The following is a 19379-nucleotide window of genomic DNA, read 5'->3' as shown; positions in this document are numbered from 1 at the left end:
GGTCCAGTGGTTAAGACTCCATGCTCCCAATGCAGGGGGCCCAGGTTCGATCCCTGGTGAGGGAACTAGGTCCCACAGGCCACAGCTAAAGATCCCACACGCCACAATGAAGATCCCGTGTGCTGCAACTAATTTTATTAATAAATAAATATTTTTTAAAAACAAAGAAACAGGGCCTCCCTGGTGGCGCAAGTGGTTAAGAGTCCGCCTGCCGATGCAGGGGATACGGGTTCGTGCCCCGGTCTGGGAGGATCCCATATGCCGCGGAGCGGCTGGGCCCGTGAGCCATGGCCGCTGGGCCTGCGCATCCGGAGCCTGTGCTCCGCAACGGGAGAGGCCACAACAGTGAGAGGCCCACATACCGCAAAAAGAAAAAAAAAAAACAACAAACAAAGAAACAGAGGACAAAATCATATTTACAAAATTAAGTGAATAGAGGAAAGAAATCCCAACATGCAACACAAATTTTTAAAGTCGACCCATATCACAAACATCACAAAACACAGAAAACAAAATGTCATCAATTAACTTCCTGACGTATTTCTAATGTTTCCCCTGTGGTTTTCAGACGCAAAATCTGTCACCTCTTAAGGTGATGATACTTTCATGATGTCATCTTCTATATATAGAGGATAATTTAGTCTCCTCTCTAACACGCTTAATCAAAGTTTACTTTATTTAATATATTTATTTTTATTTATTTATTTTGGCTGTGCCGTGTCTTCGTTGTGGCACACGGGATCTTTTTAGTTGCAGCATGCGGGCTTCTTAGTTGCAGCGTGCTGACTTCTTAGTTGCAGCATGCATGTGGGATCTAGTTCCCCGACCAGGGATCGAACCTGGGTCCCCTGCACTGGGAGTGCAGAGTCTTACCCTCTGGACCACCAAGGAAGTCCCATCAAAGTTTATTTTTATAACTTACAGCTTAGGAGAAAAGTTGTTTTCAGGTAACAGCACCTTTAGCTAATATTGTGTAAATTTTTAGAATTATTAAATTTGAGAAAGCCTCTATCAAATTTCTTTTACATATGAGCCCTAAGATTTCAGGGCCTTTGGGGGCTCTTGTCTGTGGCTAACTTAGATGGTTTTCGAATCGACGACGCTCTTTAGCCAATTCCATTAGCTTGATGTGTAGTGACACACAGCACAGAGGGCAGGTGTGTTCCTGGCAGCCACTTCTACACCAGAATGACAGCAAGAACTGAACTACATCAGGAAGTGAATGTTCCCTCAGAGCCACACTAAAGCTCTCCCCACTCAGCCTCCCTGAGTGAAGCCCATGAGGCCCCCCCGCCCTGTTCAGTGCACCAGGGGAGGAAATGACCCAAATGGGAAGAGACAGCATTAACCGACTGTGATTAAATTATGTGCTTTGCAAATTTTCCAAAATGTGCGACCTTGGGAACACTTTGCTGGGCCCTGGCCTGGAAGAGTCCTGAGCTGAGCCTCATGACTTCGCAGTGAATCTCTCCCCAGACCCCAGACCCCTTAGGCAGCACAGATGCATCTCAGTAGCGTCCCATCCCAAGAGGGGTCAACAGGGCCAGTTCAGGGTGCGGTTGAGGAACACTTTCAAGTCTGCCCCACGTCCAGCCATTGTAACAGGCTGAAGAAGAGCCAGGTCCTGATTCCCAAAGGCTGTGAATGTCACCTTCTATGACAAAAGGAACTTTGCAGGTATGATTAAGCTAAGGGTCTTGAGAAGGAGAGTGTCCTAGAGTATCCAGGTGGGCCCTACCTGTAATCATGAGTATCCTTTGGAGGTGGAAGCAGAGGAGGAGGAGAAGTGACCTTGGAGGCAGATTGGAGCGATGCAGCCACAAGGCAGGGAGCGCCGCCTGCTGGCCGCAGCAAGGAACAAATTCCCCCGGACCCTCCAGAAGGAACTGTCCTGGCTGACATCTTGAGTTTAGCCCCAGTGACTCAGTTTGGACTTCCGGCCCCTGGAACTGGAAGAGAATAAACGTCTGTTGTTTAGCCTTCGAGTCTGTGGTAACGTGTTTGAGCTTTTTTTTTTTTTTTTTTTTTTTTTTCGGCTGCTCAGTGCAGCATGTAGGACCTTAGCTCCCTGACCAGGGGTTGAACCCACGCCTCTGCATTGGAAGCAGGGAGTCTTAACCACTGGACCGCCAGGGAAGTCCTGTTTGAGCTCCTTGATAAGTTCTCACCGCTAGGCTCTCCACCATCCTCCCCAGCCCCACACGCAGCGTCTGAGGAGCTGCTCAGCTGCGCCGTGGAGCCACTCGTCCCTCCGTCTCACCTCCTCACCGCTGGGCGGGGTCTGGGGGAGCTGGGGCGGCTGGGAGCCTGCCCCTCCCAGAGATACCCCTGACCCGCGGGTGTTGCGGGGGAGGCCTCGTCTTCTCAGCTCGTCTCTCCCAGTTTCCTCTGCCCTCGGCTGGAGCCGAGCACAGGGCGCCCCGTGCTCTTGGCCACAGCCTCTCGGAGCCGAGCTGTCATGATGCAGAGCCGGGCGGGGAGGGGCGGGTCCCGCTCTTCTTACCAAGAAGTAAGACCTCCACGAATGACTGCTGCAAGCCCAGAGTGACAATCTCCAGAGTGACAGGGGAACTCCTGCCCCTGCCAGGCCTCTCAAGGTCACGGCTCGGCACGGGACACTGTCACTTCCACCATGTTCTTCCAGTCAAAATAAGGCAGAAGGCCAGTTCAGAGTCCAAGAACTGAGAGCTGGACGCACCTGTTGAGGGAAGACAGCACGTGCACCTGCAGCGGCAGCAGTGGCCGGCGGCCCTCTGTGCCCCGGGGGAGGCCCCTGCCCGCTCCTCCAGCGAGGAAGGAGGGGCTGCTTCTGCCAGGAAGGGGCTTGTGGGAGTTTGGCAGCCTAAGATTCAAGTGTGTCCGCTCAAAGTTCCCATCCCAGGTCTCAAGGCTGACTCTGCCCCGGGACAGTGCACATGCCATTTCCTTTGCAACCCAGCTACTGGTATAATCAGCTCCTGCGTTTCCTTCAACACAGGAGGCTGTGCTCGTTTCCACTGCTATGTAATAGGTTGCCCCAAATGCAGTGGCTTAAAACTACATCCACTTGTAAACTCACAGCTCTGTAGGTCACAAGTCTGGGTGCAGCATGGCTGCATTTGGGCAATTGGACTTGAATGACTATTTCATGACTTCCTATCAGCTTGAAGAACTTTCTTTAGTATTTCTTGTAAGGTAGGTCTGCTAACAACAGATTCTCTCTTTGTTTATTTTGGACTGTCTTTATTTCACCTTAATTTACAAAAGATCATTTTCCAAAATATTGGACTCTTGCTTGAGTGTTTTAATGATTTGAGTTTGTCATCGCATTGTCTCCTGGCCTCCATTGTTTCTGGTGAGAAGTTAGGTGTGAATCTTATGGTATTCTCTTATATGTGACAAGTTATTTTTATCTTGTGACTCTTGAAGTTTTCTCTTTGTCTTTCAAGATTTTGGCTATGACATATCAGGTCCTAGGGGCTGCCCACACGTCCTGCCTCATGGCCCCCCAGCAGTGGAGAATCCCCCCAGCAGTGAGAACTTCCTGCCAGCGTGCCACCCTGGAGCAGTGGGGAAAGGACATGCAAATCCTAGGAAAACTACTGGTTGACAACTGGAAACAGCAGACCCGCAAAAAGGAAACGATGATGTGAAATAAACAATAATCATAATGGAAGAAATGACACAAAATAATGGCAACTGCACAGAGCCGTCCCATTAGAAGACAGATTGGGTGGAGGAAAGAAGTTCTCTATATGATCTCAAGTGAAAACCCAATTGTTGTCCTTGAGGCGGCCGCCCTGCCCCCAGGAACCTGCTGTCCTCAATGTCTCCTGGGGCCTCCCTGCTCCCTGCCCTCCCCCCACCATTCCCTGAGGTTGTGGCCCTGAATGTGGTGCCTCATCCTCCATGTGACAGTGACACTCCCTGCCACCCCGACAGCAAGACCACTGTTGCCTCCAGCCTCGCCCTACGGTGCTCACTGGCTTACCCCACGCCCCCAAGCTCTGACCCACCTTAGTCTCCACAGTCCAGCTCCCCTTTGCTGTTGGGCCAGACATGCCCCCTCCCTCAGGGCAGCTCAAACATCCACCCTCCTGACCCCTTCAGATGCTGTGCTGGCCACGACCGCCTCTGGGACTGTGCCCAGTCAGCCAGCCCCACAACCTGGCACGGGCAGCTGGTGGCCAGTGGGTGGCCAGATGGGTGGGGAAGGATGCCTGAATCTCACACCCCTCTACCTGCAACACCGCCATCCTAGGCTGGGATGCAAAAGCTTCTGTCCTCCAGGAGGGGCTTCCTAGGGGGACTCCAGGCCTGGGGCAGGAGATCCAGCGGCTGGCACAGGAGAACCAAGAGCTGCGGCGGCTTGTGCAGCTCATCCAGGAGAACCAGGAGCTGAAGCTGGTGCTTAGGAACTGGGGCAGCAGCCTGAGCTTCTGCAGCTCCGGGCTCCTGGCCGAGGTGACCGCCAGCCCCCGCTTGCCCCAGCGCAGAACCATCAAGTTCAAGGATGCTGAAAGAGGTGCGTGGGCCAGGGCCGTGGGGGTCTCCTCAGGGACCAACAGGCTGCACTCATTGGGCCATGCAGGACAGCGAAAAGTGGGAGAAACCCCTGCTCCCATGCGGCCGTGTCCTGTCTGACAGGTGCTGTGGAGGAAGGGGCAAGGAATGGAGTCTGGGGACTCTTTTAGGGGTGCAGCAGGGAGAAGGTGACATCTCTGAGAGAGTGACCTCAGAGCAGCGCTAGACTGACGCGAGGGAGCCGTGAGGCTGCGCTTTACTGCCCCATCGTGCAGAGGACGGAGACGGCCGGAGGCCAGCAGTCCGGGGGGGGGGGGGCCCTGCCGCAGCCTCGGTTGCGGCCCAGACCCTGTGCCCTCACAGCAGCCCACCTCCCTCTCTCCTCCCGGAACTAAGCAGGCATCAAGGGCCAGCAAGGCTCAAGGAAGCGGGAGAGCCTGGGGTGGGATGGGGCCAGGGCATGGACAGGGTCGCTGCCGGTCTGGCCCGCGAGGTGAGGTGGCCCCTTCACCTGCTGTTCCTCTGCTTGGGAAGCCCCCTATCCCCCACCGTTCCTTTGCGGGAGCCCCTCACAGCTCCAGCCCACCTCAGGCCTGGGCAGGCACCCGGGCAGCTTTCAGCTCGCGGGGAAACAGGCCGGGGAAGGGCAGCCACCCGCCCCGTGGTCCCGAGACTGACCACGGCGTCTGGCGATATCAGCCCGAGCGTCGCGCGGTCGGCCTGGGAGGGCGGTGTGGAGGGCCCCCAGCCCACAGCGCCTGGCACGCCCATGGGGTGTGAGGGGTTTCTGCAGGGCGCCCCCCTGCCCCCCCCACCCCGGTCGGGCCACTCAATTCTGCCCTCCCGCGTCACCCATCTCCCACCTCGGGCCGCCACAGCCGCCGCACGCTGGGGGGCGCGGTCCGAGGTCTTCTGGGCAGCCGGCTCCGCCTGCCCCGGGGTACCTGGAAGAGGGTACCCGGGGCGCCCGCGGTCAGCGAGCTCCGGACCGGCGCAGGGCCGGACGGCCGCAGAGCCCAGGTGCCCGGGGGCCGGGCCGCGGGGTGGGGCCGCGCCGGCACAGCGCCGCCCCGCCGGGGATCTGGATGGAGACGCCTGCCGCCCGCGGCCCAGCTCGGGCCCCGCCCCGCAGTCCGCGGGGCAGCTCGCGGCCGAGGGAGGGGGCGGCTCCGGGCCACCCGAGCCTGACGCAACCGGAGAGCCTGACGCAACCGGAGAGCCCGGCGCGCCGGGACCGGTCGTGCGGGGGGTGGGCGCCGCTTCCGGGCTGGGGGCGGGCGCCGCAGGGCCCGGAGCGAGTGCGGCCAAACGGACGGCGAGCGACCGGAGCCGACAGGCCAGGTGGGCCCCGCGCCAGGATCCTCCGCGCTCCCCTGTCCGCACTCCCGGACCCCACTCGCCCCCACCGCCCGCTCCCCTTCGCCTCCCGGCCCCGCCCCGTGGTCTGCGCAGGCTCCGCCCCGTCCCCGAGTCCCGCTGGGCCTCTGCTCCAAGGTCGAGCAGTTGGGAAGTGGGCCTTTTCTCACCAGCCCCCAACCCACGTGCCTCTTCGTGCTTAAGGGCCCAGAAACCCCAGCCCGAGGGCTCCCGCCGCGCCTCCTCCTTTGAAAGGCCTGCTCCGGGCCCTGGGGTCCCTTGCAACCCTGCGCACTGGACTTGGGGAGGGGGGGTCATGGGGCCCTGCAGGACTTGCCCAGCTCTGGCTCCACCCAGGGCCCCTCATGGGCGTGGAATCCCTGTCTTCTCCCCATCCCAGCTCTGCCCAGGGCTGCCCACCTGTGGATGACCCCCAGGCCTCCCTGCTGACCCACTGCCTCTGGCCAGGGCTCCCAGGACTGCCGGCTGAAGAGTCGCTGCTGGACTCCAGCCCCGTCACCATGGGCAGCCCGGAGGGGCGCTTCCACTTTGCCATCGACCGTGGAGGCACCTTCACAGATGTCTTTGCCCAGTGCCCAGGGGGGCACGTAAGGGTCTTAAAGCTGCTCTCAGAAGACCCCGCCAACTATGTGGACGCACCCACTGAGGGCATCCGCCGCATCTTGGAGCAGGTGGCCAGGGAGGAGTGGTGGGGTGGGGAGGGACCTTGGGGCCAGAGGCCTGATGGCTGACCACGTGGTTCCCAGGAGGGGGGCATGCTGTTGCCACGGGACCGGCCTCTGGACACCAGTCGCATCGCCAGCATCCGCATGGGCACCACCGTAGCTACCAACGCGCTGCTGGAACGGCGCGGGGAGCGGGTGGCACTGCTCGTGACTGGCGGCTTCCGAGACCTGCTGCACGTGGGCACCCAGGCCCGCGCTGACCTCTTTGACCTGGTGAGTTCACGCCAGCAGGCGGCCAGCTCTGTGGCACACGTTTTCCCTGGAGTGCCGTGGCCCCTCAGGGAGGGTGGTCCTTGGAAGGGTCAGTGCCAGCCCAAGGCCACCAGCTGATAAGAGAGGAGGTTCTGGGCACTCGCAGTGGGACGCTGCGTCCCCTTAGCCCTGACTGGTCACCTGTTGTCCTGTGCCTGTCTGCCGCTCCGCCCAGTCTTGGACCCTGACCCTCACCCCCACTGCTGGGTTCTGGGAAGGAGCTGCCTTTGTGGGGGTGGGGCACTTGGCTGCACTCAGAGGCCTGGGGGCAGAGAGCTGCCCCCCCGGGGGGGCCTTCCCACCCGCTCTGAGTGTGTCACCCTGTCTCACTGTGTCTCCTGGGCCTGTGGACTGGCCTGTTGGTTCACATCCGCTCACCTGCATTGCCCCACCCATGCAGGGTCCCAGCAGGGACCCTCAGGCCTGGGCCTGCTCTGAGCCTCTGCCTGCCCTCAGGCTGTGCCCATGCCCGAGAGGCTGTACGAGGAGGTGCTGGAAGTGGACGAGCGTGTGGTGCTATATCGAGGGGAGCCAGGTGCTGGGACGCCCGTGAAAGGTACGGACGCCCGAGTGTTGGGGCGCAGGGCAACAGGCCCAGATGGGCCTTTGATGGGGCAGCGGCGGGCTTCCCTGCAGGCCGCACAGGGGACCTGCTGGAGGTGCAGCAGCCTGTGGACCTGGGGGGCCTGCGAGGGAAGCTGGAGGGGCTCCTGTCCCGAGGCATCCACAGCCTGGCCGTGGTGCTCATGCACTCATACACGTGAGTGTGGGCTGGCTGGGGGCGCGGGCGGCGGGGGGGCCAGCGGGTGGGCAGGTAGCTCAGCGGCAATCGGACGTCATCATAGGTGGGCCCAGCACGAGCAGCAGGTGGGCGCCCTGGCCCGGGAGCTGGGCTTCACACACGTGTCGCTGTCCTCGGAGGCCATGCCCATGGTGCGCATCGTGCCTCGGGGGCACACTGCCTGCGCCGACGCCTACCTCACACCCACCATCCAGCGCTACGTGCAGGGCTTCTGCCGTGGCTTCCAGGGTCAGCTCAAGGTGAGGCCCCCCGCCTGCCCGCCCCTGGCCACCCCCACCCTGTGCCGCCCCGCCCCTCACTGCCCACCTGCCCGCCCACAGGACGTGCAGGTGCTGTTCATGCGCTCTGATGGCGGCCTGGCACCCATGGACTCCTTCAATGGCTCCCGCGCTGTGCTCTCGGGCCCTGCTGGGGGCGTGGTTGGTTACTCAGCCACCACCTACCAGGTGGAGGGTGGCCATCCTGTCATCGGCTTTGACATGGGAGGTATGAGGGGTCCGGGGGAGCCTCAGATGCTGGGCTGGGCAACGTCAGGCATCCAGGTCTGTGGGATGACTCCTTACCACCCCGTCTCCCACCAGGCACGTCTACCGACGTGAGCCGCTATGCTGGCGAATTTGAGCACGTCTTCGAGGCCAGCACAGCTGGGGTCACTCTCCAGGCCCCCCAGCTGGACATCAACACCGTGGCAGCTGGTGGGGGCTCCCGCCTCTTCTTCAGGTCCGCCCCATCCCGCACCTGGGCGGGGCCCCCAGCCCTGCCTCCCAACCCACCTCCACCTCCAATTTCCCTCTCCAAAGGTCAGGCCTCTTCGTGGTGGGGCCAGAGTCTGCAGGAGCCCACCCTGGCCCCGCCTGCTACCGCAAAGGTAAGAGGTGGCATGTGCCCTGCCAGCCCCCTTCCCACGCGGCCCAGGCCCAGCCCACCCCTCAGCCCCACCCCCATTGCCCGCTCCCGGCGCTCACCTCCAGCCCCACACCGTGCACACCTCCCAGGAGGCCCTGCGACCCTGACGGATGCTAATCTGGTCCTGGGTCGCCTGCTGCCTGCCTCCTTCCCCCACATTTTTGGGCCGGGAGAGGACCAGTCACTGTCCCCGGAGGCATCCCGAAAGGCCCTGGAGGCTGTAGCCACTGAGGTCAACAGCTTCCTGACCAATGGGCCTTGTCCGGCCTCCCCACTGAGCCTGGAGGAGGTGGCCATGGGGTTTGTGCGTGTGGCCAACGAGGCCATGTGCCGGCCCATCCGTGCACTTACGCAGGTACAGCCGCCTTTCCCCTTGCCCGGGGGTGGGGGGCAGGATGGGGGAGGGCCGGGCGGGGCAGGGTAGACCACTGATCCGCTTCTGGCTCCCCAGGCACGAGGCCACGACCCCTCGGCCCACGTGCTGGCTTGCTTTGGGGGAGCTGGTGGGCAGCACGCTTGCGCCATCGCCCGGGCCCTGGGCATGGACACCGTGCACATTCATAGGTGTGTCTGGGTGTGGTGCGTGTGTTCTGGGGCTGGGGGGCCACTTTGGGAGGCACCCCACCCTTTCTCTGTGCGGCCCCTGTCCCCCTAGGCACAGTGGGCTGCTGTCAGCACTGGGGCTGGCCCTGGCAGATGTGGTACACGAGGCACAGGAGCCCTGCTCCCTGCCCTACGCTCCTGAGACCTTTGTGCAGCTGGACCAGAGACTGAGCCGCCTGGAGGAGCAGTGTGTGGACACCCTGCGGGCCCAGGGCTTCCCCAGGTGGGGCTCCAGGGGCTGCCGGGCCAGGTGGGGGGCCGGCGGCATCCTAGCCACTTCACTTGGGGCCTCTTCGGCAGCAGTCAGGGAGGGGTGGACTAGGTGTCCTCAAGGGTCTCCAGTGCGAGTGCCCCCGCCCCCCATCACCGTTGCAGGGCCCAGATCAGCACCGAGAGCTTCCTGCACCTGCGCTACCAGGGCACGGACTGTGCCCTGATGGTGTCCGCCCACCAGCACCCAGCCACTGCCCGCTCACCCAGAGCGGGCGACTTTGGGGCAGGCTTCGTCGAGAGGTATGTGAGCTCCGCGTCTCGGGGGCCCTGGCTGGGGTCCGCTGGCCTGGCTGCCCGCCCTGATGGCTCTCCGGGACCTCCGGCTGTGCAGGTACATGAGGGAGTTTGGCTTCATCATCCCTGAGCGGCCAGTGGTGGTGGACGACGTGCGGGTGAGGGGCACTGGCCACAGTAGCCTTCGCCTCGAGTACAGCCCAAAAGCCCAGAGTGGGCCCCCCCGGGTAGACAAGGTTGGTGGCCCTGCCTGTGCCCGTCCACCCACGCCCACTGGGACACGGGGACAGGTGTGGGGGGGGTGCAGGGAGGGCACTGGCCCTCGGAACTTCGCTCACCTGACACCCTCTGCAGATGACCCGTTGCTACTTCGAGGGGGGCTACCAGGAGACCCCCGTGTACCTGTTGGGCGAACTGGGCAATGGGCACAAGCTGCAGGGCCCCTGCCTCATCATTGACAGCAACAGGTGGGCTGCGGGCCAGGGTGACCTGTGGGGGTGACCTGTGGGGCCCTGGCAGGGGGTCCTCTGGCCCAGGCTGCAGGAGTCTGAAGGACTCTGGGGTCCCTTCACGGTTGGGCTGTTTCTGGGCCTGGGCACATGGGGTCCCTGCTTGGGATGGGTGTGTGGCCTGGCTCCTGCAGCCCCTCTGCTGCCCTGCCCCCAGTACCATCCTGGTGGAGCCAGCCTGCCAGGCAGAGATGACTGAGACTGGGGACATCCGCATCTCCGTGGGGGCTGAGGCCCCCAGCACGGTGGGTGCCCAGCTTGACCCCATCCACCTGTCCATCTTCTCCCACCGCTTCATGAGCATCGCTGGTGAGTGGCTTCCCCCATCCTGCTCCCTGCGGCGTGCCCGGCAGGGGTGTGCAGAGAGAAAGCTTGACCGGGGGGTGGGGGGGGTGTTGGGCAGAAGCGGAAGCCCTCCTGCGGTGGTGCAGGCAGTGTGGCCCTGGCCCTGGGATGGCACAGCCCCGCTGCACTGCAGGCCTTGGGCAGGGTGGGCGCTTTTCTCCTCCCAGCACCGTGTTATCTGGGCTCTGCACGGTGAACCCAGGCTCCGAAGCCTGTGCCTCGGCATCAGTTTCTTAATGTACGAAGCAGGGCGTAGGGTTGATGGGGGCGCCGGGCAGGGCTGGGGAGGAAGAGGTGCCCTTCACGTGAGCAAGGTGTGGCCGTGGCCTCACAGTGTCTAGGTGGACCATCACCCGCTTCGGGTCCTGGGTCCGGGACTCAGAGGCCTTGAAGGCGGTGGGTCCTGCCTCTCCGTACCCCGGGAATGCACTGTGGATGGGGTGGGGCCAGCGGGCATCTGGTCGCTCTGTGTCCCCAGAGCAGATGGGCCGCATCCTGCAGCGCACGGCCATCTCCACCAACATCAAGGAGCGCCTGGACTTCTCCTGCGCCCTCTTTGGGCCCGACGGGGGGCTGGTCTCCAACGCCCCTCACATCCCTGTGCACCTGGGTGCCATGCAGGAGACGGTGCAGTTCCAGGTTCGGCGGGCCCCTCTCCCTGCCCCCCGCCCCTTGCGCCGGCCCCCTCCCCACTCTGCACGTGTCTCCTGGCTTCAGATACAGCACTTGGGGGCTGACCTCCATCCAGGCGACGTGCTGCTGAGCAACCACCCCAGCGCGGGGGGCAGCCACCTGCCAGACCTGACCGTCATCACACCGGTGAGGGTCGCTGCCCAGGTACCTTGGGTGGTAGGGCCGCCGGCGCCCCTGACCCTTGCCCTCACCCCTAGGTGTTTTGGCCGGGTCAGACGCGGCCTGTGTTCTACGTGGCCAGCCGCGGGCACCACGCGGACATTGGGGGCATCACACCGGGCTCCATGCCCCCCCACTCCACCACCCTGCAGCAGGAGGGCGCTGTCTTTCTGTCCTTCAGACTCGTCCAGGCGGGTGTCTTCCAGGAGGAGGGTGAGTGGGAACGGGTCTGGGGCTGAAACACCGCTTCCTGCAGCCAAGCTGGGCCGGACACGGGGATGCAGCCCCCGCTGCCCCCCTCCCCCCGGCCTAGGCCAGCCTCCCGGCTGAGGGAGCTGGGCGGTGACCCCCCCAGGGTGGTTGCAGGTCGCCTCTCAGAGGCGATCACATGAGCTGAGCCGAGTTCTGCCTGGGCCCAAGAAGGCCTGGAAGGTTTGGGGGTGGGGAGCTGGCCAGGACACCCAAGGGATTGGGTGCAGGAGGGGGAGGAGCCTATTTTCAGGTGGGCGGCTGCTCGTGGCGTTTATGGTTTGCACTGGGTTTGCACTGGGTTTGCACTGGGTCTGGGGACTGCAGAGACACGGCGGCACCAGCGGCCCAGGGCTGCAGGCTCTTGGAGAGCTTTCCTGGGCCTGGGTCAGTCACTGGGCAGCTGTGAAGGGCTTCAGCTGGGCCTGAGCTGCCTGTGCACCAGGCAAGTCCCCTGCCTATGTGCAGGGCGCATGGAGGGTCCTGCAGGCCAGGCAGGGGGAGTGGGGTGGGGGCAGCTGCACTCGCCCTGGATGATGCTGAGCCTCAAGCTGGGAAGCAGCGGTGAGGGTGTTTTGGAGGTCAGGGCTGGTAAGTGGTAGGATGTAGGCAGCGGGGAGGGAATCAAGTTGGACAGCCGTAGGATGCAGGTTCTGGCACTGCAGTTACCAGGAAGGTGGGACAGAAGCTGCAGGGGGACCTGGGGGTCAGGGACAGCTGGTGTGAGGCTGCAGGGGTCTGAGAGCCCGGGGGGCATCCGAGTGAGAACAGGTGATGTGGGCAGGGTGGAAGGTGGGGTAACAGAGCCATGGGCTGCTGTGGGTGCTGAGAACACGAACAGAGTGACTGAGGCCTGGCTGCTCCCTTGGTCAGTATGGGGCAGGGGCAGAGGGTCGGGATCACTGAGGAACCTGTGCAGGCACGTGGCAGAGGACCCTGATCCAGACTCAGGAGGGGAGCTTTCCCGAAGCAGGGAGTGGTCTACGGGGCCAGAACCTGTACTGCTTGCCCGAGGTGGAGGCCTTGTCCAGATCTTTTGGGGGCGGTGGCGGGGTGCACAGGCAGCCAGGCTGGCGCTCTTTCAAAACGACTGGCTGCGGCAGTGAGTTTGGGGCCCCAGGGCTGAGGGCAGTGTGAGTGTGGGAGTGTTAAGGGAAGTGGGAGAGGGGAGGGGGGCCCAGAAAAGGCTGGAGAGTGGGGGCCAGGTGGTGGGGAGGTAGGGCAGGAGGAATGAAGGAGGGAGGAGACTTTGCTGAGGGAACCTGCCCCCTGCCCTGCCCCCCTGCCCCAGGTACCTCCAGCCCACGTGCGATCATGGTCATGGTCAAAGCTGCTTGTCCCGTCCTAGGGTGCCCTGGGGGATTGTGGGAAGAAGGTTCAGTAGCCGATGGGGGGAAGTTGGGGGTTTTCAGGGACCTGGAAGAGCCAGCAGGGTAGTGGGGAGCCAGTGATGGGCCAACATGTGGTCCCTGCAGTGCCCCAGCAGAAGTACAGCAGGTGTGGAGCAGGGCACCAGGTGGCCCTGGGACTTTGAGTGGCTCAGTGGCGATCCCATCCATTCAGCGGTAACTGAAGCCCTGAGGGCACCAGGCAAGATTCCAGGCTGCAGCGGAACACGGAACCTGCATGACAACCTGTCAGATCTGCGTGCCCAGGTGGCAGCCAACCAGAAGGGCATCCAGCTGGTGGGCGAGCTCATTGGGCAGTATGGCCTGGATGTGGTGCAGGCCTACATGGGCCATATCCAGGTGGGCTTGGGGGAAGGAGCAAGCAGGCAGCTCTGTGCCTGCCCCGGGCAGGTGGACGGAGGTGGGGGGCACCTGGCCCCCCTGGAAGGCGGCGTGGCCGTTACTGAACATACTCCCCACCAGGCGAACGCCGAGCTAGCCGTGCGAGACATGCTTCGGGCCTTTGGAACCTCCCGGCAGGCCCGCGGCCTGCCCCTCGAGGTGTCTGCAGAGGACCACATGGACGACGGTTCTCCCATCCGACTCCGAGTGCAGATCAACCTGAGCCAGGTCAGTCGTGGGAGGAAGGACCTCCCCAGGCATCAGGGCCGTGGCCACCTGGCTGCTGACCTCTCCCCTCCTGTCTGGTGGGCAGGGCAGCGCTGTGTTTGATTTCAGCGGCACGGGGCCCGAGGTGTTCGGCAACCTCAACGCGCCTCGGGCCGTCACGCTGTCCGCGCTCATCTACTGCCTTCGCTGTCTGGTCGGCCGCGACATCCCGCTCAACCAGGTGTGTGAGGGTGTGCTGTGCACACGGACAGCAGGTCGACCCCAAGCCCCATGTCACCCTGAGAGAGCCCGGGGCTAGGTCGGCCCGAGGTCGGACTGATCCTAGGGATGCGCGTGGTGTACCTCCCAGCTGTTCTTGAGCGCTGGCCCCTCTCCCCATAGGGCTGCCTGGCACCGGTGCGTGTTGTGATCCCTAAGGGCTCCATCCTGGACCCGTCCCCAGAGGCGGCGGTGGTGGGCGGCAACGTGCTTACGTCGCAGCGGGTGGTGGACGTCATCCTGGGGGCCTTCGGGGCCTGCGCTGCTTCCCAGGTGCGGTGGGCCGGTGGCACAGCGGCGGGGGACGGGGGTAGGGCTGCGGGCTGCGACCGGCGGAGAGGGGATGCACCCCCAGCCAGTGCAGCGGCCACTTGCCCCTGCCAGGGCTGCATGAACAACGTGACCTTGGGCAACGCCCACATGGGCTACTACGAAACGGTGGCGGGCGGCGCGGGCGCGGGCCCCGGCTGGCATGGGCGCAGCGGCGTGCACAGCCACATGACCAACACGCGCATCACCGACCCCGAGATCCTGGAGAGCAGGTGGGCGGTGCAGGAAGGGGTGGGGCTGAGGGGCCGGGCCTGGGGCGGGGCGGGCTGGGCTGAGCCCCTGGCCCCGCGCAGGTACCCAGTTATCCTGCGCCGCTTCGAACTGAGACTGGGGTCTGGGGGGCGCGGCCGCTTCCGGGGCGGCGACGGTGTCATCCGCGAGCTGCTTTTTCGTGAGGAGGCGCTACTGTCGGTGCTGACCGAGCGCCGCGCCTTCCAGCCTTACGGCCTTATGGGTAAGTGGCTCCATTCCCCTCTCCCCCCACCCACCTCCTGTCCCATCTACCCCCTGTTCCCCCACCAGCCCCCCGTGTCTCTCACGTCCTTGCCCCCTGGGCCACCCCCACCTTGCCTCTTCTTGCAGGGGGTGAGCCCGGCACCCGTGGCCTAAACCTACTGATCCGGAAGGACGGCCGGACAGTGAACCTGGGTGGGAAGACCTCGGTGCCCGTGTCCCCCGGGGTAAGGATTGCGGCCTGGCCTGTCCCGTCCCCGCCCCCACCCCCAGCTGCCCTCATCCCACAGGGTGAATGGAATTGCACAAATAACTAGAGACGGAGTTTAATTTGGCTCCTGAAGGAAGGGGGCCGCAGACCGGCTCTCTGGGGTCCCAGCTGGCTGCTGTGGAAGCACTGCCCCGCCGGGGATGGGGCTGTGGCAGGAGACAGGTAGGGCCCGTCCCCAGCCTGAACCTCCCCTCTGCCCCACAGGATGTGTTCTGTCTCCACACACCAGGCGGCGGGGGCTATGGGGACCCGGAGGACCCCGCCCCTCTGCCGGCGTCGCTCCTGCAGCCCCTAGCCTTCCCTGAGCGGGGCAGCGTCTATGAGTACCGCAGGGCCCAGGAGACTGTGTGAGGGAGGGCCCCGTACAATAAAGATCCCTGAAGTCGTCCTGTTCCAGTGGCGGCTGGCCAGCCTCACGTTCTGCGTCCCTGTTGTCTTTCCACCCGTGCTGGCACCTGTCTCCTCCGTACCTGCCTTAGGAGGGCTTGGAAGTCCCACAGCCAGGTGGTCCGTAAGCCCCGCCAGGGCGGTGCTGAATGTCACCTGTTCCACCTCTTGGGGGCAGGAGTCAGGTTGAGGAGTCGACCCAGCGCCCGCAGGCCCAGCACCCTGCGCTCTGGCACTTACTGGGCTCAGAATGTCTCCGGGTCCTCCTTGGTAGGTGACGTCGTCCAGGCGCCGGCCCCGCCAGTGCTCAGCCGGGCGGCCTCCCCTGGGAGGGCCTGCCAGGGAGTGGCGGCGCCCTTCCTCTTCCTCCTGCTCCAAGGCCCTGAGGAGGGTGGCAGCGTCACCAAGGTCAGGGCAGCCCTCCTTCCGGGCGTTGCCTGGCCCCCAGCATCTCAGCATCTCCGCGGAGCAGGCCACGGAGTGGCGGAGATTGGAGGTTCTCAGCAGCGTTCCTGGGGAGGGCGGTATCAGTGGGAGCCTTGGCCCGCGAGCCCTCCCTGGGTCCGTCCGCCCCCAACCCCGGCGCGTCCCCAGCCGGCGGCGGTCCCGGAAGCGGCTGAACAACTGGTGCTGCAGCTCCTGCGCGTGGTCTGCGGAGAGGCCGGCGCTCGGTGGGCGGGACCGTCCGCCTGCCCCGCTGCAGCCTCGTCTCACCTAAGCGAGCAGTTTTCGAAGTTTAGGTCACCCAGGCGCACACTGAAGGCCACGGCCTCGTCACTTTGGCGGCTCTCAACCTCGGACAGCTCGGCCCAGTCCAGCAACAGCGTCAGCTGTTTGCGGCGCAGGAGCCCGTCCTCTGCGGGGCGGGGTGGGTTGGAGGGGAGGGAAGGAAGGCTCAGTCCGAGGTGCCATTCTGCCTCCTGGACACCCAGCTGCGCCCGCACCTTCCCCCGCCCCGCCCAGTCCCGATCTGTGAGCCCACCAGCACTCGAAGGGACTGGCGGCGCCTGGGGCAGTGAATAAACGGTGGGGGGAGGGGAGGTGCAGACAAGGGTTGGGACTCCGCGCAGAGTGATGGGGGGGCGGCCCTCCCACGAGCCTACGAGCAGCCAGTCGGGCTCACCGCTCGGCGCATGCAAATGCCTTCAGTGCAGGAAGCCCACGATGCGGCGCCCGTCCGGGATGCCCAGCTGCGCTTGGGGACCCTCGCGAGTTCGACCCCATGCCCCGCCCCCTCCCGGGTCCCGGAGCGCCGCGGCCGGTGGGCGGGCACCTGTGCAGAAAGTAGTCCCTTGGAGCCCAGCGCATCCTCGCGACGTGCGTGAAGAAGGACTGGAAGGCTGCGCGTAGCAGCGGGTAGCGCGAGGCCAGCAGCAGCCCGCTGCCCAGCAGCTTCAGGTGTAGCCCGGGCTGCAGGCCGAATGTGCCCACGTCGTACGACACCGGGCGCAGATTGGGTGCCAGGCGACTCGCCAGGCGTCGCTCTGCGCGAAGGTCGAACACCTCCTGCAGGCACATGAAGTCCAGACTCGCTGGCATGGCGCCTATCAGCACCCCGCACGGCATCCCCTGCACTGGCGAACTGCAGCCGGTAGCCCCAGAGGGCGGATGCCGCAGGCCGGCGAGCAGCACGGCGCCCACGGTCTCGGCCCGCCGCTGGCTGTGCGGCAAGTTGCTGAAGCGCGCCAGCCCATCGGGGAGCAGGCACAGGTTGGCGCCGAAGAAGCTGAAGCTGCGCGCGGGCTCAACTGGGGGGCGCCAGGGCGTGGGGGGCGCCCAGAACTGCGGAGGGGGCTGGTAGCAGAAGGGACGGCGCCAGGCTTGCAGCAGCAGCCAGAGCAGCAGGTCCGGCAGTGCCAGAGGCAGGCCAACAAGAAGCAGCAGCGGCAGAGCCGCTCCGGCGCCCGCTACAGCGCTCAGCCGGATCTGGTCGCTTGGGCGTGCGGCCGGCGCCCAGCAGCCCAGCAGCTGGTCCAGGGCCCAGTAGGCTGAGAAACGTAGCGCGCGGGCCAGGCCGGGGAGAGCGTGCAGCACAGGGTGCGGGAAGGGCGAGGGCCGTAGGGCGCAGGGCGTCGGGGGCCAGTCGGGCGGGCGTGGCGTGGCGTGGCGCGCGGGGCTCTCGGTGGCAAGTCTCTCCGACGACTCACTGGCTTCCAGCGTGCGAGTCGACTCGTTCGTGCGTGCTCGGGAGCTTCAGGGGAGTCACAGGGGTCAAGGCCACGTGGCACAACTTGTGCGCGGAGCCTGCAAGGCGCCGAGCCCCCGCGAGCCTGGGGGTATGGGCACAGGCGGAGCCACCCGGGAAGCCGCCCTCTCCTCACCCGCGCGGAACCTCGGCGGCGGTTGGAGAACAAAAGGGAAAGCGAAAGAGACCCTGGTCCCGCCCCAGATCCTTCTTGCCCCGCCCTCCCCTGAAAGCCGCAGGGAGAACCCCCCGACCCGCCCCGATGGGAGCGACTTCTGGGTGCAGCCCACACCAGGTGGAGGGCGACACTTTTTAATGCGGGCCGGCGCAGCGACAGGGAGTGGAGCGCGCTGCGCGCTTCATCCCCCTCTCCCTCCTCCCGCAAGTCAGAGTGTAACGGCCCCGGCGCTCCCGCTGCCCAGACTGCGGGATCTACCCGACCCCGACCTGCTTCCCCCAGTCCGAGGAAGGGGCGGACTCGGAGAGGCCTGACCAGCCACCGGCTCAGCGCCGGGCACAGCCCATACCGGAGGCGGCTCTGTGACCCTCCCCCAGGAAGCTTCCAATCTGGGGGAAGGGCCGTTGGTTCGGTTCTGCGCAGCGGGCCGGGCCACCGGGGCCCGCGAGCCAGGTGGGAGCCAGCTCTGCATCCGCGGAGCCCTCTTGCACCCGCTCTGTTGCATCCCAGGGTCGAGCTGCCTCGCGCTTGCTCAGGCGCTGCCCTGCCCTCCACCTTCCTAGTTCGAGCTGTGAACCAGTTCCTAGAGCTCGTAACGTTGCCTCTTAAATTGCCCTGAAGTTTGGGCCAGGGTTGCTCTTCACACCTACAGACGCGGAGGAGAAGGGGCTTCTGCTCTCCCCCCAGCCCCCAATTTTCCAGGAATCCCTGATACCCTTTACAAATCAAGATCTGGTGCCGGGTGTGCCCGTTGCTACGGGTTTGTCGTATTGCTAAGCCTTCTCAGCAGACAGAGCTAGAAGGTCTGTATGTATAGCTCTCTAACATATCTATACACAGAGGCCTTCCCTGCCTTTCCCAGGGGTCTGGCTTCATCTCCTGAAGTAGCAGGCCTGGGAGTGAGGGGAGCAAGAAGGCAGGGAGCTCTGGGGCCAGAGCACCCCAGCACGCCCTGCACCCCCTCCCCTCTGCACCCCTTGCTGGTTGCTGACATGATTCCCCTGTTTGAACCCAGGCCCAGGGGCTCCCCTGTCCACTTGCGGTCCTCAGGCTGGCAGGCGGCGGTGCTTCCAGAGCCTCCCTGGCTGGGGTCTGCTTCCCCGCCACCGCCCCCCCTTCAGGCAGGCAGGCCCTCTGCCCCACACTGCTCTGCTCGCGCACGGCCTGAAGGGACAAGCGTCCTGGCCTACAGCCGTCTGCGCCCCGCACTCTCCACCAGCCCTTCCCCCTCCGAGTCTATGGGTCACCTCCAGGAGCCCCACCCCACCCCATCCCCACTGCAGCTCTCCCAGGCTCTGTTCGGCTTTCCGTCCGGCCTGTGCACCTCAGCTCTGCCCCTGCAGTAAGTGGGATCTGCCCTCACCAGCTCTGACTCTCCCAGTCCGGTCCCTTCCTGCGGGGGCCTTTGGCAGGGACCCCGTCTCCCTGGGCTGCCCGGTGCCCAGGTTCCTCCTGGCTCCCCTCCCTTGAACGTCCTCCTGCCCTCAGTGAGGTTCCAGAAGCGCTTGTCGCTGCCTCGTGCAGAGGGAGGAGCTCCCACGCCCACATCCTTCTCTTGACCTCGCCTCCCCCTGCTGCTCTGTGCCCAGGCCTCAGTCCCATGCTCGTCACCAGGCCTGCTGGCACACCCACGACACTTCCCTGCCCGTTTGGCTCCTTCCTGCTTCCT

General features: G+C 64.4%; 2 protein-coding genes across 7 annotated transcripts; one reads left to right on the top strand and one right to left on the bottom strand.

The window, feature by feature from the left end:
- Positions 1-5695: 5695 nt before the first annotated feature.
- On the top strand, positions 5696-15376 carry OPLAH (5-oxoprolinase, ATP-hydrolysing). 6 transcript variants are annotated; one of them, XM_060115937.1, is made up of 27 exons: positions 5766-5844; positions 6328-6551; positions 6627-6818; positions 7314-7413; positions 7494-7617; positions 7703-7898; positions 7980-8145; positions 8241-8379; positions 8460-8527; positions 8631-8920; positions 9017-9129; positions 9221-9391; positions 9544-9681; positions 9773-9911; positions 10030-10142; positions 10342-10493; positions 11008-11168; positions 11247-11348; positions 11420-11594; positions 13194-13378; positions 13502-13648; positions 13734-13868; positions 14030-14179; positions 14291-14448; positions 14530-14690; positions 14819-14916; positions 15165-15376. In XM_060115937.1, exons 2-27 carry the CDS (start codon positions 6381-6383, stop codon positions 15309-15311), a joined length of 3891 nt encoding a protein of 1296 aa, XP_059971920.1. In that variant the 5' UTR covers positions 5766-5844; positions 6328-6380; the 3' UTR covers positions 15312-15376. The 6 variants fall into 6 exon arrangements, with proteins under 6 accessions (XP_059971922.1, XP_059971921.1, XP_059971920.1 ...); XM_060115936.1 differs by lacking the exon at positions 5766-5844 and having other exon boundaries at positions 5879-6551; positions 8655-8920; XM_060115935.1 differs by lacking the exon at positions 5766-5844 and having other exon boundaries at positions 5879-6551.
- Positions 15000-19312, bottom strand: LOC132500651 (sphingomyelin phosphodiesterase 5-like). Its single transcript, XM_060115746.1, has 3 exons — positions 19074-19312; positions 16621-17538; positions 15000-16203 (listed from the first exon to the last, which is right to left on the bottom strand). The coding sequence occupies exons 1-3, from the start codon at positions 19310-19312 to the stop codon at positions 16137-16139; spliced, it is 1224 nt and encodes a 407-aa protein (XP_059971729.1). The 3' UTR covers positions 15000-16136.
- Positions 19313-19379: the final 67 nt, after the last annotated feature.

The sequence above is a fragment of the Mesoplodon densirostris genome, chromosome 13 (assembly GCF_025265405.1).
Source record: "Mesoplodon densirostris isolate mMesDen1 chromosome 13, mMesDen1 primary haplotype, whole genome shotgun sequence".
NCBI classification, from domain to species: Eukaryota; Metazoa; Chordata; class Mammalia; order Artiodactyla; family Ziphiidae; genus Mesoplodon; species Mesoplodon densirostris.
This window is presented reverse-complemented; position numbering and strand designations above follow the sequence as displayed.

Bases quoted from the DNA above. Each gene is read 5' to 3' on its own strand.
- LOC132500651 (XM_060115746.1), bottom strand. From the start codon at position 19,312: ATGGGACTGAGGCCTGGGCACAGAGCAGCAGGGGGAGGCGAGGTCAAG. The intron at 17,539-19,073 runs GTGAGGGCAGAT...ACTCCCCTGAAG, and splicing joins GACTGGGAGAGTCAGAGCTG to CTCCCGAGCACGCACGAACG. The intron at 16,204-16,620 runs GTGCCCGCCCAC...CCCGCCCCGCAG, and splicing joins AGGGACTACTTTCTGCACAG to AGGACGGGCTCCTGCGCCGC.
- OPLAH (XM_060115934.1), top strand. From the start codon at position 6,225: ATGGGCGTGGAATCCCTGTCTTCTCCCCATCCCAGCTCTGCCCAGGGC. The intron at 8,146-8,240 runs GTATGAGGGGTC...GTCTCCCACCAG, and splicing joins CATCGGCTTTGACATGGGAG to GCACGTCTACCGACGTGAGC. The intron at 14,180-14,290 runs GTGCGGTGGGCC...TGCCCCTGCCAG, and splicing joins GGGCCTGCGCTGCTTCCCAG to GGCTGCATGAACAACGTGAC.